Source organism: Mauremys reevesii, linkage group 5, assembly GCF_016161935.1.
Source record: "Mauremys reevesii isolate NIE-2019 linkage group 5, ASM1616193v1, whole genome shotgun sequence".
Lineage (NCBI taxonomy): Eukaryota > Metazoa > Chordata > Testudines > Geoemydidae > Mauremys > Mauremys reevesii.
The window spans coordinates 34,313,620-34,327,694 of NC_052627.1; the positions used below are offsets into that span (position 1 = coordinate 34,313,620).

Genomic DNA, 14,075 nt, shown 5'->3' on the forward strand with positions numbered 1-14,075 from the left:
AAAAAAAATCAAACCTAAAACTTTTCATGGGAATAACCTTTGTAGGGATACACTAGCAATGCTCCATTATTAAATGTTGCAGTTATTGAATCATTACCCAGAAACTTCCTATATTTCAACATTTATTTTTTTTAATGAATTTACTGCTTGCAAAAAGTGACACTGACAGCACTGGCAAGTGGCGTTCTCTGTTTATTCACTGAACAGACAACTGCAATACAGCTTCTCTACTCTGCTGCAACTAATACGCCCTAATCCTGACCTAGAGGGGCTATTTCCTGGAAGGATAATTCAGTCTCTACTCCATGTTCATTCATTTAACAGTAACAACGCTAGTTATGCTAGGATACCAATTAATGCCAGTTGCGGTAGTTATTTAGAGATATGGACTCTTCTCAAACAGCAATTGGGCTGGGACCAGCAACTCATTTTACATGGGTTACAAAGCACCCAAGAGATAAGCTTTGGTCACTTGCTATTGACTCAGGCAGGTTAGAACGGGTGCACAGCATACGCATGAGCCACCCAGTTCCTCCTTTTTTAGTTTTGATCATTATAGCAAAAGCTGATAGAAAAGTGCAAAATCATTTTTGCTATTTCATATGTTTCAAAAAAGCTTTTATAAAGCCCCTCGCTGATTTGCTTTGTTAAAATAATAACTTTTTATTTATTTGAATTGATTTTTATAAGCTGAAGTACTATTGGGGATTTAGGCCATCCTGGTAGGAAAAAAAAAGGTATTAAATCATCCAAAAAAAAATCAAGCCAGAGCAAAACTCTCATAGTCCTATTAAGGAGCATCAAGACAGTTAAAATAGCAAAAAGAGGTTCCACACCTTGCTTCCTGAAAGCACAGTACATCTTCTCGTTATCACTCTGACTTCTGGTGCCCTTTTGCTGAAACACTGCAACAAAATTAAAAATGTTAGGAAGCTGGTCACAATTACACAATAAGGAGATAGCTCAATGCTCATCAGAACTTCAGTGTCCTGCAAGGTAATTTTGGACCATTGAAAGCAAGGTGGAAGAGAAAAAAAAATCTCTCTCTCAATGTATACCAGAAGCATTTCTGGAATTTACTCATGTGAAAGAAGAATGCACAAAAAGCGATGCAGTGGAAAGGAAATTGGATGCCAAAGTAATATAGAGTAGTTGGAAGACTCAGAATCAACTTCAAGTAGTTAAAGTCCAAAGAATGAACTCTTTTGCAAGAACAAGGCGGTGCAGGAACAAATTCAGATGTTTACGAAAGAGAAGACTAAAAAGGTGCTAAAATGTGCAGCGACTCAGTGCAAGTAAAGAGCAAAACACACAGGAAAAAAAACAACAACCAAAAAAAAAAAAAAAAGTCTATCGGAGAATGTTTGGATGAACTTTGCCAGTAACAGAGCGAAAAGACAGTACCAGGAAGAAACATGTATTCTGCCTTCCATTCAGGGTCATTCAGAGAGACCAGAAAAGAAAAGCTAGTTCTTCATGGTGGAAAAAGTTGCATAAAAATCACAAAAGGAACAGAAAGCCTGTTTATAATGAAATGATTCCAGATCATAGCAGGCTGTTAAAAGCTTTGGAAAAGCAGGCCTCCTGAACACAAATGGGCAAGGAATCTTTTAATTGTGACCAGAGTAAGGAGAGAATGACCAATGAAGAATGTCCATAGATGTGTAGTAACACTGCTTATTATGACAAAAAAACCAAAATCACCACCTATGGATTCCTTCGTTAGCCTTTGCTGGAAGGAAGATAGCCTTTATAAAGCATTGAAAAGGGGTTATTTGTTCTTTTTAAGACCGCTGTAGTATTGCAATATGAGAACCTTAGCACCACTACTAGTTAATCTGCCACAAGAACTATTGAGAGTGCACAAGCTGTTAGCTACTGCAGCTCTCCTAATAACAGAGTTTTAAAACTGTACCTCTGTGTGAGTTTGGATTTAGCTTGCACTGGACGATACAGCTACTGACTACAAAAATACCCAGATCTTTGCTATGAAACTCTGTGGAGAAGAAATTTTTTTTGTACGTGTCTATATTTAATCATGATTTTTCTTTTAACCCTTTTTTGTAGTTATGTCATTTTACTAATAACACTGGTCTACAATTTTTGAGAAGTCGTCTGCTTCAGAGATAAAATGTGGTATTTATTATGTATTTTGATGTGCTGAATTCAAATATGACAATTAAAACAACTGATTGGCTACTGTTTCTAAGATGTTTAAGTTTTTACATTTTATGTCTATATATATTGTGTAGATAGTAGAGTTTTAATCATAAATTGTAAACCTAGGTCTTTTCATGTGTTTATGGTTGCTTTACATGATAATATTTCACCTGTCCTGTTTATGTAACACTTTAAAAATCAGCAAAAGGGTTAAATAAATAAAATTTATTATGAAACAAAAGGCAAAAAACTATTATGTACATAGTTTAGTCCTATTCAGTGTCTACTCGGCGCTTCTTGGCTTGTCTCTTGTATTCATTAAATGGAGCATCTCTTGTCACTGTCCAGCAATAGTCTGCAAGCATTGATGGGCTCCATTTGCCCTGATAGCGTTTCTCCGTTGTTGCAATGTCCTGGTGAAATCGCTCGTCGAGCTTGTCGCTCACTGCTCCGCAGTTTGGTGGAAAAAAATCTAGATTAGAGTGCAAAAAATGTATCTTTAGTGACATGTTGCAATCAAGGCTTTTGTATGCCTTGAGGAGGTTTTCCACCAACAACCTGTAGATGTCTGCCTTGTTGTTTCCGAGAAAATTTATTGCCACTAACTGGAAGGCTTTCCATGCCGTCTTTTCCTTGCCACGCAGTTCATGGTCAAATGCATCATCTCGAAGAAGTTCACGAATCTGAGGACCAACAAAGACACCTTCCTTTATCTTAGCTTCACTGAACCTTGGAAATTTTCCACGGAGGTACTTGAAAGCTGCTTGTGTTTTGTCAATGGCCTTGACAAAGTTCTTCATCAGACCCAGCTTGATGTGTAAGGGTGGTAACAAAATCTTCCTTGATTCAACAAGTGGTGGATGCTGAACACTTTTCCTCCCAAGCTCCAATGACTGTTGGAGTGGCCAATCTTTCTTGATGTAGTGGGAATCTCTTGCACGACTATCCCATTCGCAGAGAAAACAGCAGTACTTTGTGTATCCAGTCTGCAGACCAAGCAAGAGAGCAACAACCTTCAAATCGCCACAAAGCTGCCACTGATGTTGGTCATAGTTTATGCACCTCAAAAGTTGTTTCATGTTGTCATAGGTTTCCTTCATATGGACTGCATGACCAACTGGAATTGATGGCAAAACATTGCCATTATGCAGTAAAACAGCTTTAAGACTCGTCTTCGATGAATCAATGAACAGTCTCCACTCATCTGGATCGTGAACGGTGTTGAGGGCTGCCATCACACCTTCGATGTTGTTGCAGGCTACAAGATCACCTTCCATGAAGAAGAATGGGACAAGATCCTTTTGACGGTCACGGAACATGGAAACCTTAACATCACCTGCCAGGAGATTCCACTGCTGTAGTCTGGAGCCCAACAGCTCTGCCTTACTCTTGGGTAGTTCCAAATCCCTGACAAGGTCATTCAGTTCACCTTGTGTTATGAGGTGTGGTTCAGAGGAGGAGGATGGGAGAAAATGTGGGTCCTGTGACATTGATGGTTCAGGACCAGAAGTTTCATCCTCTTCCTCGTCTGACTCAAGTGAGAATGATTCTGGTGCATCAGAACCGGCAGTCCTTCTCCGTGGGGTACTGGGCGTATAGCTGATGGAATGTTTGGATAATGCACAGTCCATTTTTTCTTCTTTGACACACCTTTCCCAACTGGAGGCACCATGCAGAAGTAACAATTGCTGGTATGATCTGTTGGCTCTCTCCAAATCATTGGCACTGCAAAAGGCATAGATTTCCTTTTTCTGTTCAACCACCGGTGAAGATTTGTTGCACAAGTGTTGCAGCATATGTGTGGGGCCCACCTCTTGTCCTGATCTCCAATTTTGCAGCCAAAATAAAGGTGATAGGCTTTCTTAACCATAGTGGTTATACTGCGCTTTTGTGATGCAAAAGTCACTTCACCACAAACATAGCAGAAGTTATCTGCACTGTTCACACAAGTACGAGGCATCTCTGCTCACTTTGGCTAAACAGAAAAACTAGAGCTAATCAACAATTTTAAGCATCATTTTCGTTCTCAGTGACCCAGAATTAGTAAAGTTTGACTACATTTATTTCAGAAGCATTTTGGCTGTAGAGCGGTTTAATTTGTAAAGTTGTTTTGTTGCATAGAGAGACATGATTTTAGCCAGCCACAGAGTGCCCACATATTATGGTGAAGGGTATTTTAGAAAACAACAAAACAACAATAATTAATAATAAATAGACACATTATCACATTAGTGACATATAATTTGTATTACAATATTTACAAATAATTGCTAAACATCATGGGCTTGCTTTTGAGCTCAGTTAAACTGGTGCACATATTGCATTCTATTGATGCAAATGGAATTACTCCAATGAAGTCAATGGAGTTAACATTGTAAGATCAGAATTTGGATCCAAGAGTGAAAGGTATAGTGCAGCATTTAAAACTTGTCTGAACCCAAGGAACTCCTGAATTTTAATTCCATCTCTGGCACACATTCCATTTATTACACTGGACAGGTTGTTTAACATTTCTGCCTTAGCTTTCCAACCTGTAAAATAGGGCGTAATTGTTGGCTGCCTCACATGGGGAACTGGAATGATTAAATAAACCATTTTTAAAAGTATTTTGGAGATAGTACATAGCATTAACATAAATGTTGTTTATTATTTATAACAGTAAACAGAAGAAAGCAATCGAAATGAAGTGAATTAATAGCAATTGCTAATGTTTGTTTGTCCTTTCCTAATTACCAGCAATTACTATTTAGGTGGTTCTTAATCAGAAACAAAATTAAGATGCAGTAAATGAATTCTGCAATTTACACAGTGCCCAATAATGTATACAACTATATGAAAAAGAATGTGTAGTCACATAGAATTCTAAGGATAAAGCATTTGAGTCTCCATCCTACAAACATTTAACATGTGAGTAATTTTATTCATGTGCATTGAATTCAGTGGGACTATTTAAGTGCATATAGTGCATTAAATTGTGGGCCTATAGCCTTAGAAGTGAAGGCGCTCAGCATCTTTTCAGGATCAGATCCTATGAAGCAAAGCTTTTAAGCACATGCTTATCTTTAAGCATGAGTACTCCTACTGAAGTCAATATACTTCTGTATTTCCAAGGCCTCTATTTATTTCATCTTATTTTCATATTCTAGAAATTGATAGCCAAACCTGTAAGAATCTAATCTCCCCCTGTCTTATATCATCCAGGAGCTTGTCCATTATGAGACTATCCCATACTCTAAGACGCAGTATATTGTCAGGGGGCTCCTTTCTTGTTCAAAGCACTGCCAAAACGCAGATCTGATGCTATCAAAATGTGTGAGCAATTTTTTATTATGGAGTGGATAGATCTTTTTATTTGTAAGCCCCCAAAGTTTTACTAATAGATCCATTGGTAATTTCTCTTTTGTTCTGTCCATGATGAAGTTTAAGATAATTGACTAATATTCCTGTGCTTAGGAATTTTTCTACCAAATATAGCTAAAGGCAATGACACAGCTCTGTAGATTTCCTTTAAAGGAGAGGTTGTCAGGTACCACTTTAATAGCACTTATGATTATTTTCTTTTATAGTTACACATACGAAAGAGGAGCTGCTATATGGCAAATAAGAGACCACAGCCAGATGAGATCCAAAGACCAATAAAGACAAAGAAAAGATTACCATTGGCATCAGTGGGCTTTGAATCAAGACTGCAGGGAATTTTCTTATCTAAAACTTTCTCCACTTATTAATATAATTACATTAGTCTTCAATGGCAAGTGTTGGAATAAATTAATATTTGAAATTACTATATTAATATCAGAGACCACCCGACTAATTTAACCATGAATTCCTTTATTAAGGCCAAAGGCCAAATGGTATTTTATGCAATTGCAATAGGCATGCCTAACAGCTTAAAAATAAGCAGTCACTACACCCAATACAGTAACAAAGTATTCATAAGCATGCAATCACTATACTTACAAATAGGTCAGAGCTAGGGGAAACCATCTCATCCTGGTGAACTCCAGCATGACCAGGTAGGATCTGACAAAGAACCTTCAGATTCACAGCTCTCTTTGTACCTTCAGTTAACTTGCTGACTTTAGCAAAAACCCAATTTCCTTCCTCTAAGGCCTTCCTTTCTTATCTCCTCATCCCTTCTTGCTCACCAGCAGAACAGTGGGAAGGGTTGTGCTTGTTTCTTTTAAGACAGTTTTTCTTTGCCTTGTTACTGCAGCTCTTTATTTTATTAGTTGCTTTTTGAACCATACATCCTTCCCACATGACAAGCAACAGCCAGGTTATACGTCTTATTATTCTCACAACCTTCTTTTACTTACTGATTGGGAACTTTTCTTTACTAGCGATGAATAATAAAGCGAATATATTATTTTCTTAACCAAAAAACCTAACTTTAATTCTTTTATTTTCTTAATTAGCCCTACAGCAAGTTTAATAAAAGTTCATCATATAGTTTTAAAATTATGCCCTTGGAGGCTATAATCTTTTTAATCTTGGTGAGTGGTCTCTTAAAGCCTACCTCTGTCAAGAATTTGAAATAAAATGTTTGAATTGTGACAGTTAGATACTAGTATCATATCTGTATTGAAAACTCTTTATAATATCTCTGTGTCCATTATTTTCTCCCCTCTAATTACTTCCCCTCCTCTTTACAGGTTGATGGTTTTACAGGGTATTTTTTCTCATTTGTTAAACATGGGATGAGTATCTCCTGGGGGGAATTGCTGTTAGAGAAGAATCCTTGTCTAGTCCCAGAATTTTAAAATGGATGGGGACCCTTTTCAGCAAGTTTCAGGTATTTTAATAAGAACATTATATATTGTAAAAGGTTACTGAAATCTTCCAGCTTCAGTTTAGAGTCATAGAATCATAGGATTAGAAGGGACCACAAGGGTCATCTAGTCTAATCCCCTTTCAAGATGCAGGATTTGTTGAGTCTAAACCATCGAAGACAGATGGCTATCCAGCCTCCTTTTGAAAACCTCCAGTGAAGGAACTTTTATAACCTTCATCTGGTGTTCATGACTGCCTCCATCTTACAATCTTATTAAGGCCCATTACATTACATGCCACCAGCACTATATCATTTTCTTTAATTAACCTTGATGATCTTATTACACTAAATATATTGTAAAATAGAAAATTGCAATATTCTAATATCTTTATGGGGATTTCTATTGGAAGGATTTGAAAGAAGAACCAAAATGGTCATTTCTGCCATTAAACATTTTAAAAATCTTTTCAGTAAAGGCTCATAATTTGCTTCATGTAATTTTTCCAGAAGGAGGTAATATTAGATGTTAATATAAATATATTTGCCCAATGGATTTTAAAGTTTTTTTTTGCAAAGATTTTTGGGTATCCTAGTTTAACTGTCTTTGCTATATATCATCTTGATTTATCTTTCTTTTGTTATTATTTTTTCAGGTATCTTATACCAAAGATGATTAAAGTATGGCTTTTCCTAGCATTAACCTTTAATATGTTTGTTTTGTGAACTTTATTGGATAATATTTTAATCTATTTAAGTTAACTTGCTCTTGAGTATGTTTGATCATTACATTCATGACTTACATTCTAACTTACTCACTAATAATGCAATTATTGCAGTTTCTTGCTGCTGCTGTCAGATTTGCCCTGTGAGGAGCAAAATGTCAATTCCTCGTTTGTGAATGAGATTAAGGATAAAGTGTGGGGAGGGACCAGAGGAGAGGGAGTTATCTTTGTCCAAATAAAAGTGAAAAATTATGTCCTTGCATTAAGCGCACCATTTCCATAGATGAAAATAGAATCTGTGCATGTGCATTTTGGGATAGAATTTGTCCCCAAACTTTTACACATGCTACTGTGGGGTTATCTTTATGTTACCGAACATATGGAATTATTTAAGAGGCATCTATTCTTACTAGGGACATTTACTTATAGTGTAGCGGGCCAGGCCTCAGTGCCATTTAAGCTCATGACTTGGTCTTTGCACATGTGTGGGGAGTGGAAGTCATAAAGGGAGCGCCTCTAATGCAGGATGGGTCTTCAGATTGACCTTGCACAGAATGGTAAGGAAGGTGCTGATGGAAGCCAGCCAAGGGAGTGGCCACAAGCTCCATGTTCTGGGGAATGCAACACACTGCACAAGTGCTGTGAATACACTAAAAAACTGGACCGATGCCCAGGAATGGCCCTAGGGGTTTTGCCAGCCAGGATAGAAAATGGATTTTGGTGCCATCCCCAAAACAAGCAGCTGAGCAAAAAACAAATGAACCAAAATAGCCTGCTGAGAAAAACCAAACCAAACCCCCAGCTGAGTAGTATGGAGCCCCCTGAATGTTGGCATTTGGGGCGACTGCCCTGCTTGCCCACCCTAGAAGTGTCCTTATTGAAACCCATCCCTAGCTTCAGTTTAGGGGGTTAGATTTCACCTCTCTGACTCTCTCACCTTTACCTCCATAGAGCCCACCTAGTCCAACTGCAGTATTTTCTCCATTGTGGGCGTTTTCTCCCATTTGTATGTCTAGGGTTATTGGTGTTCAAAGGATTTTTCCTTTTTAAAGTAGGGGACAATAGAGTAACCACAATATAGAGGTGAAGTTGTGATTATTACTGCATAAAAAGGCATCTGTACTCTATTTTCTACTAGTATTGTTAAATCAATAGCTTGGGGTGTGAGAATTAAGAGCAGAGTTTCTAGCAAAATCATCAATAGGGGAAATGAAGTGAGTCCAGGATGGGTACTCTCGACAATATCCCTGATTGGGAAGTACTTTAATTGATAGGCTTTGAGATTTCTGCTGAGCTTTGAAATGCTGGAGTAATCAGAAATGGAATTAGTCTTCCAGCTGTTGAAAGTAAAATCGTTAAAACCACTCTGCATCTTGCTGAAATGATTTCAACTGGCAACAAATGCTCAGTGTGGGCGAAGTAAGTGAAAACAAATTAGTCCAATTTTTGGAATGACTGAAAAGATGTCTAAGCATAATGCTGTATATACAATGGACACGTACAGAGATGAATCAAGCTCTACCACTCATATGTTGTAACACAGGGGTGGGCAAACTTTTTGGCCTGAGGGACACATCTAGGTATGGAAATTGTATGGTGGGTCATGAATGCTCACGAAATTGGGGGCTGGAGTCCGGGGTGGGGTGGGGGAGGAGGGTGTCTCCTGCTGAGGGTGCAGGCTCTGGGGTGGGACTGGGGATGAGGGGTTGCCGGTGCAGGAGGGTGCTCTGGGTTGGAACCGATGGGTTTGGAGGATGGGAGGGGAATCAGGGATGGGGCATGGGGAGGGAGTCAGGGGTGCAGACTCCAGGCAGCACTTATCTCAAGCAGCACCCAGAGCAGCTCTATGTCTCCCCTCCAGCTCCTACACGGAGGCGCAGCCAGGCAGCTCAGGTTCCTGGCCAATGGGAGCTGCAGGGGCTGCACTTGTGGTGGAGGAAGCGTGCAGAGCCCCCTTGCTGCCCTTATGCCTAGGAACTGGAGGGGGGACATGTTGCTGCTTCCAGGAGCCACACAGAGCGGGGCAAGCCCCCGACCCTGCTTCCTGGTGGGAACTCGAGGGCCGGATTTAAACATCTGGAGGGCCAGATGCAGCCCTCGGGCCTTAGTTTGCCCACCCCTGTTGTAACATCTGGTATATGGTTGAAGTACTATGTGGGAAAGGGCTTGCTTGTGTGACATAGGAAGATTATTCTGTCCTTTCCCACATAAAGAAGAATAAAAAGGTGCAAAGGGCATCAGTAAAACAAACCCTCATTTTGATGGCCAAGATATCAATTTATTTCCATCCAAGGCAGGTTTCTATTTTCTGAGCCTCTCTGCTTTGGGTAATTCAAGTATGAAGCTATGCACTTCTATTACACTTATTTAGCCAACCTGAACCTACAATTATCTCTAAAATACTAAAAAGATGGCCTTTTCAATGTATATTCATATTATGGCTGATTAAGGCATGTGTATGGTGCATGTATGTCAAAAAACAGAAATCCAACAAACTATAAATGAAAAACCAATACACTTTACATACAATACATAGATACATATATCCCAGAGAAAAACTATGTCAAAATGGAGTTAAGATTGAGAGTACCTGTAACTAGTTTAGGGTACAATGCATTACAGGAATGTTATAATCACCCCCACCAAAAGCATTATAAACCCTGAAAATTCAGTTTTCCAGGTTCAATTTAAAAAGAAATACAAATATAGTAAGTATGAAAATGCATACATAAATAACCTTAACTCTGTCCTATAGTCATATTATGCGTTAACCATATGTTTATGATTAAGGCATTTCAGAGTTTGTAATCTCTGATTAGATCTCTAAAGAAACATTATATTTGTTTTAACTCTCCCCGCCCCCAGGTGTCACTACAAGACAGTTAAAATGGTTTAGATGCCCTAGCTGCATTTCCACAACATGTCTGGCATTCTTTTAAGCATGCACTGTAATTCAATTAACTTTCTCGTGTAAGGAAAGCTGGAGAGCAAAAAGCAGATGTAGGCAGATTCCAGCAGGGAAGAGAAAGAAGAAAACAAATACTTCAAAGCATGACTGCAGTGACACCTTGGAAAAATGCCAAATGACAGGGTTGCAGAATTACAGAATCCACAGGACCCTGACTGAGATGAACGGGACAGTTCACACGTGTTCAAGCTATTGTTTCAGGCTCTGCAGATGCACTATTTCAACCTTGAAAACTTGAACCAAGCATCTCTCTACAACCCTACAGACTAGAAAATACTTTTAAAAATGAAATCTGAGATTCTGCAGCACAATTCTATGGCAAAGGGGACTTTCCACAGTGAATTCTTTGCCAATAGGAGTTGCAGAATATACACAGGACCCTGGTTATTGTATTCTGTTTGCACAGTGGCTGCAGACTAAAGGAGTTGGAATTTGGCTCCCTAAGCTTTGCTCAGTTTCTAATGCAAAACTGAAATAAGGAATTGGCATAGGCAACTACATCTGAACTTTGAAAGATCAAAAATTTACTTGGAGATGACATCTTGAAAACATTATGAGAGATGTAAACTTTGATGAATTTAGTTAAATGTCTCTGTCATAAACAGTTAGTTAAGGGTTAAGGTTTTTTTTTGACCTGTAAAGGGTTAACAAGCAGTACCCGTGGACACCTGACCAGAGGACCAATCAGGGACAAGATAATTTCAAATCCCTGTGGAGGGAAGTTTTTTTTTCTGTTCTTTGTTTTTTTTTTAGAGAGTCTCTCTTGGGAGTTACGGGAGTACAGACATCTTAATCAAGCCCTCCCAGGTTTCTGCAATAAATTCTTCTATTCAAGCTAGTGAGTATTAGTAAGGAACTAGTATTCTTATACTTTTATTTCTGTATTTGCAATTCTGTGTTTTGCTATAGAATTTCTTTAATTCTGTACTGTTATTGCTTTTACTGAGAAAGAAGGAAGGGGGAATTCTCTCAAAAAATTGATAAGTTTAGACCCTGGGTATTGTTCTATCTTGGTATTACAGAGACAGTTACTTTCTTTTTATTCTTTAATAAATCTTTTCTGTTAAGGACTTGGTTGATCTTTCCTTGGGTGAATTCTCAGGGAAAGGGAAGGGGGGAGGAGGAAAGCGTCCCTCTGTAGTTGGATCCCGGTATCTCTCCTAGGAAAAGGGATGGGGGAGGAAGCAGGGGGGAATGGTTTATTTCTCCTAGGTGTAAGAACTCCATGGATTTGGGGCTCTTGGGATCCCTAAGGATTTTGGGGAAGGACTGTGTCCCAATACACGTACATTATTGGGTGGTGGCAGCTTTTACCAGATCTAAACTAGGATTTTAGTTTAGGGGAGTCCATGCAGGTCCCCATTTTGGAACCCAACAGCTCTAAGTGGGGGTGAGACCTATGACATGGTTGGCACCGGTGACGAACCTGAGAGCCATACAGAGGCAAGGTTTTTCTACCAAAGGGGGTTTAAAGCAGTTTTTCAGGGTTAGAAGGAATTTTCAGCTACATTGGCTGGAGGGAATGAGGGTTTTCTGGCAAGGCTTCGTTACAGGAGACCACATACTGAGAGCTACTTAGCAAGGGCGAGAGACACTGGTTAAACCAGTTTGTCTTGCTCTTGGGTGGAGGGGGAAATTTTTTTTTCTTTCTCGGTCAAAAGCACAGTCAGTGGCTGTAAACAGTCACTCCCGCGGAACACAATTTGCAAAACAATACATTTGATTTCTCTTTGTTTAGTCGAGCATAGACAGGGTTAGGAACTGAAGCAAGCAAAACAGTACATTCCCTGACTGCAGAGGGGTGTGGCCAGCACCAGAGGGCACAGACATGAGTGATACACTTGAAAAAATGGACCTTGCTAGATTGCAATTACAATTACTTGAGGCAGAAAAGGAGAGGGAGGAAGCTACCCACCGGAGGGAGGAAGCTACCCACTGGAGGGAGATGGAGCTACTACAAGCCAGGGTAGCTAACTACAAGAGGGAGAGGGAGCTACTACAAGCCAGAGAGGCTGACTACAAGAGACAAATGGAGTTAAAAGACAAAGACCTGGAAATAGCAAGGGCTACCCCTAATTTTATTTTCCTCTTTAGCTGTCTAAAACAGGAGGCTAAAACAGGAAAATTACTGATTGTTGTGTTAGCAACACCATGTCTAAAGACAAAAAAAATCACTGATGACATGTACACAATTTGTGTTGATTTTTAAAATAATCCATTATTGATATGAATGAAGCAACTTTTGTGAAATTGCGCTCTTGAGAATGAATGTGACTGAGTCAGAAAATCAGCATAATGTCACCTATTCAACACTTTCAGTAAAATACATGCATGATGCAGCAGAAGGAGACAGAACGGTGGATATCACTCATCTGAAATCACTTGATCATGGCTATTCAAGTTGCATTTATTTGTCAACTTCACTGAGTCTCTTCTTAGCAGGCTACCTATAACAAGAACTGCATTGCTTAGGAAACATTGACAATTACTAATCACAAAATTTGAAAAAAATTCTACACTGGGATACAGGGCTCAATGATAGTGAGAGTTAATTTATACACCAGGATTTTTCTTCTTAATATCAATGTTCACATCTTAACTAGGTCACCAATCGGAATAAGTTTGTTAGTTTCAAACTTATCCTTACTGAATATCTGGTCACATCATAAAACAATCACACAATTAACTACAATGACTGAATCTGATGAGGAGAAGGCCAAGAATGAAATAGTAGGGGTAGGTTACAACTCAGAGTTATGGTGCACTGATAGATGTATATACAGAATTATTTCTAGCTTTACTTAGTGTAATTATTTTATTACTTAAAGATCATCCCAGGTGTGCATGGCATTTAGAAAAATAAAATTGACAAGTCTGTTACCTGGGGGAGATTAAAATCTACATTAGACAAAATACAGCAAGGGATGTCAATAAACAGAGGACAGCAAGCAGGGAATATGGAAGAATGAGGGTTGACACAGTTAGGGGTCATGAGTTATACTGACTGTTATGTTCATATCTTGTTAGATATTTTTGGTTTCTTTTGTTTTGTTCTTTCATATATTTCATTTGTTATTAACATTTGGAGCACTGCCTTGTAATGAAAGCTAGGGTAGAGGTCATCAGTGGAAGGCTAAACGAAAAAAAGTGAATTTTGCGTAAGGTCTCTAACATTGATAAACCCAGTGGGAAAATTCACACATTTAAAATATTAAAATAAAAATTTAAAAATCTTGGCTTTCACAAAGAGAAATCAACTAGGGTGAATGAAAAGTTCTGAATAGTGAGGGCTAGACTGTTGCTTGGGTGACACACCCATCCACAGAAATAAAGGGTACTCAGCATCCCCCCTCATAGTCCTGCATAGGCTACCTGGACCTTGGATCCAAGTGAACAGGAATAAATCATCAAGAAAACGAATACACTATCTAAGACAGCTGAGCAGGTTGGG

At 38.9% G+C, this 14,075-nt stretch overlaps 1 protein-coding gene across 3 annotated transcripts in view; it reads right to left on the bottom strand.

The window, feature by feature from the left end:
* The window catches only part of BANK1 (B cell scaffold protein with ankyrin repeats 1), a 282,847-nt gene that overhangs the window by 21,708 nt on the left and 247,064 nt on the right, over positions 1-14,075 (bottom strand). For all 3 annotated transcript variants that reach the window (XM_039541897.1, XM_039541894.1, XM_039541895.1), the window contains one exon: positions 837-905. In XM_039541897.1, the coding sequence (XP_039397831.1) occupies positions 837-905 (69 nt within the window). The remainder of the gene's footprint in view (positions 1-836; positions 906-14,075) is intronic.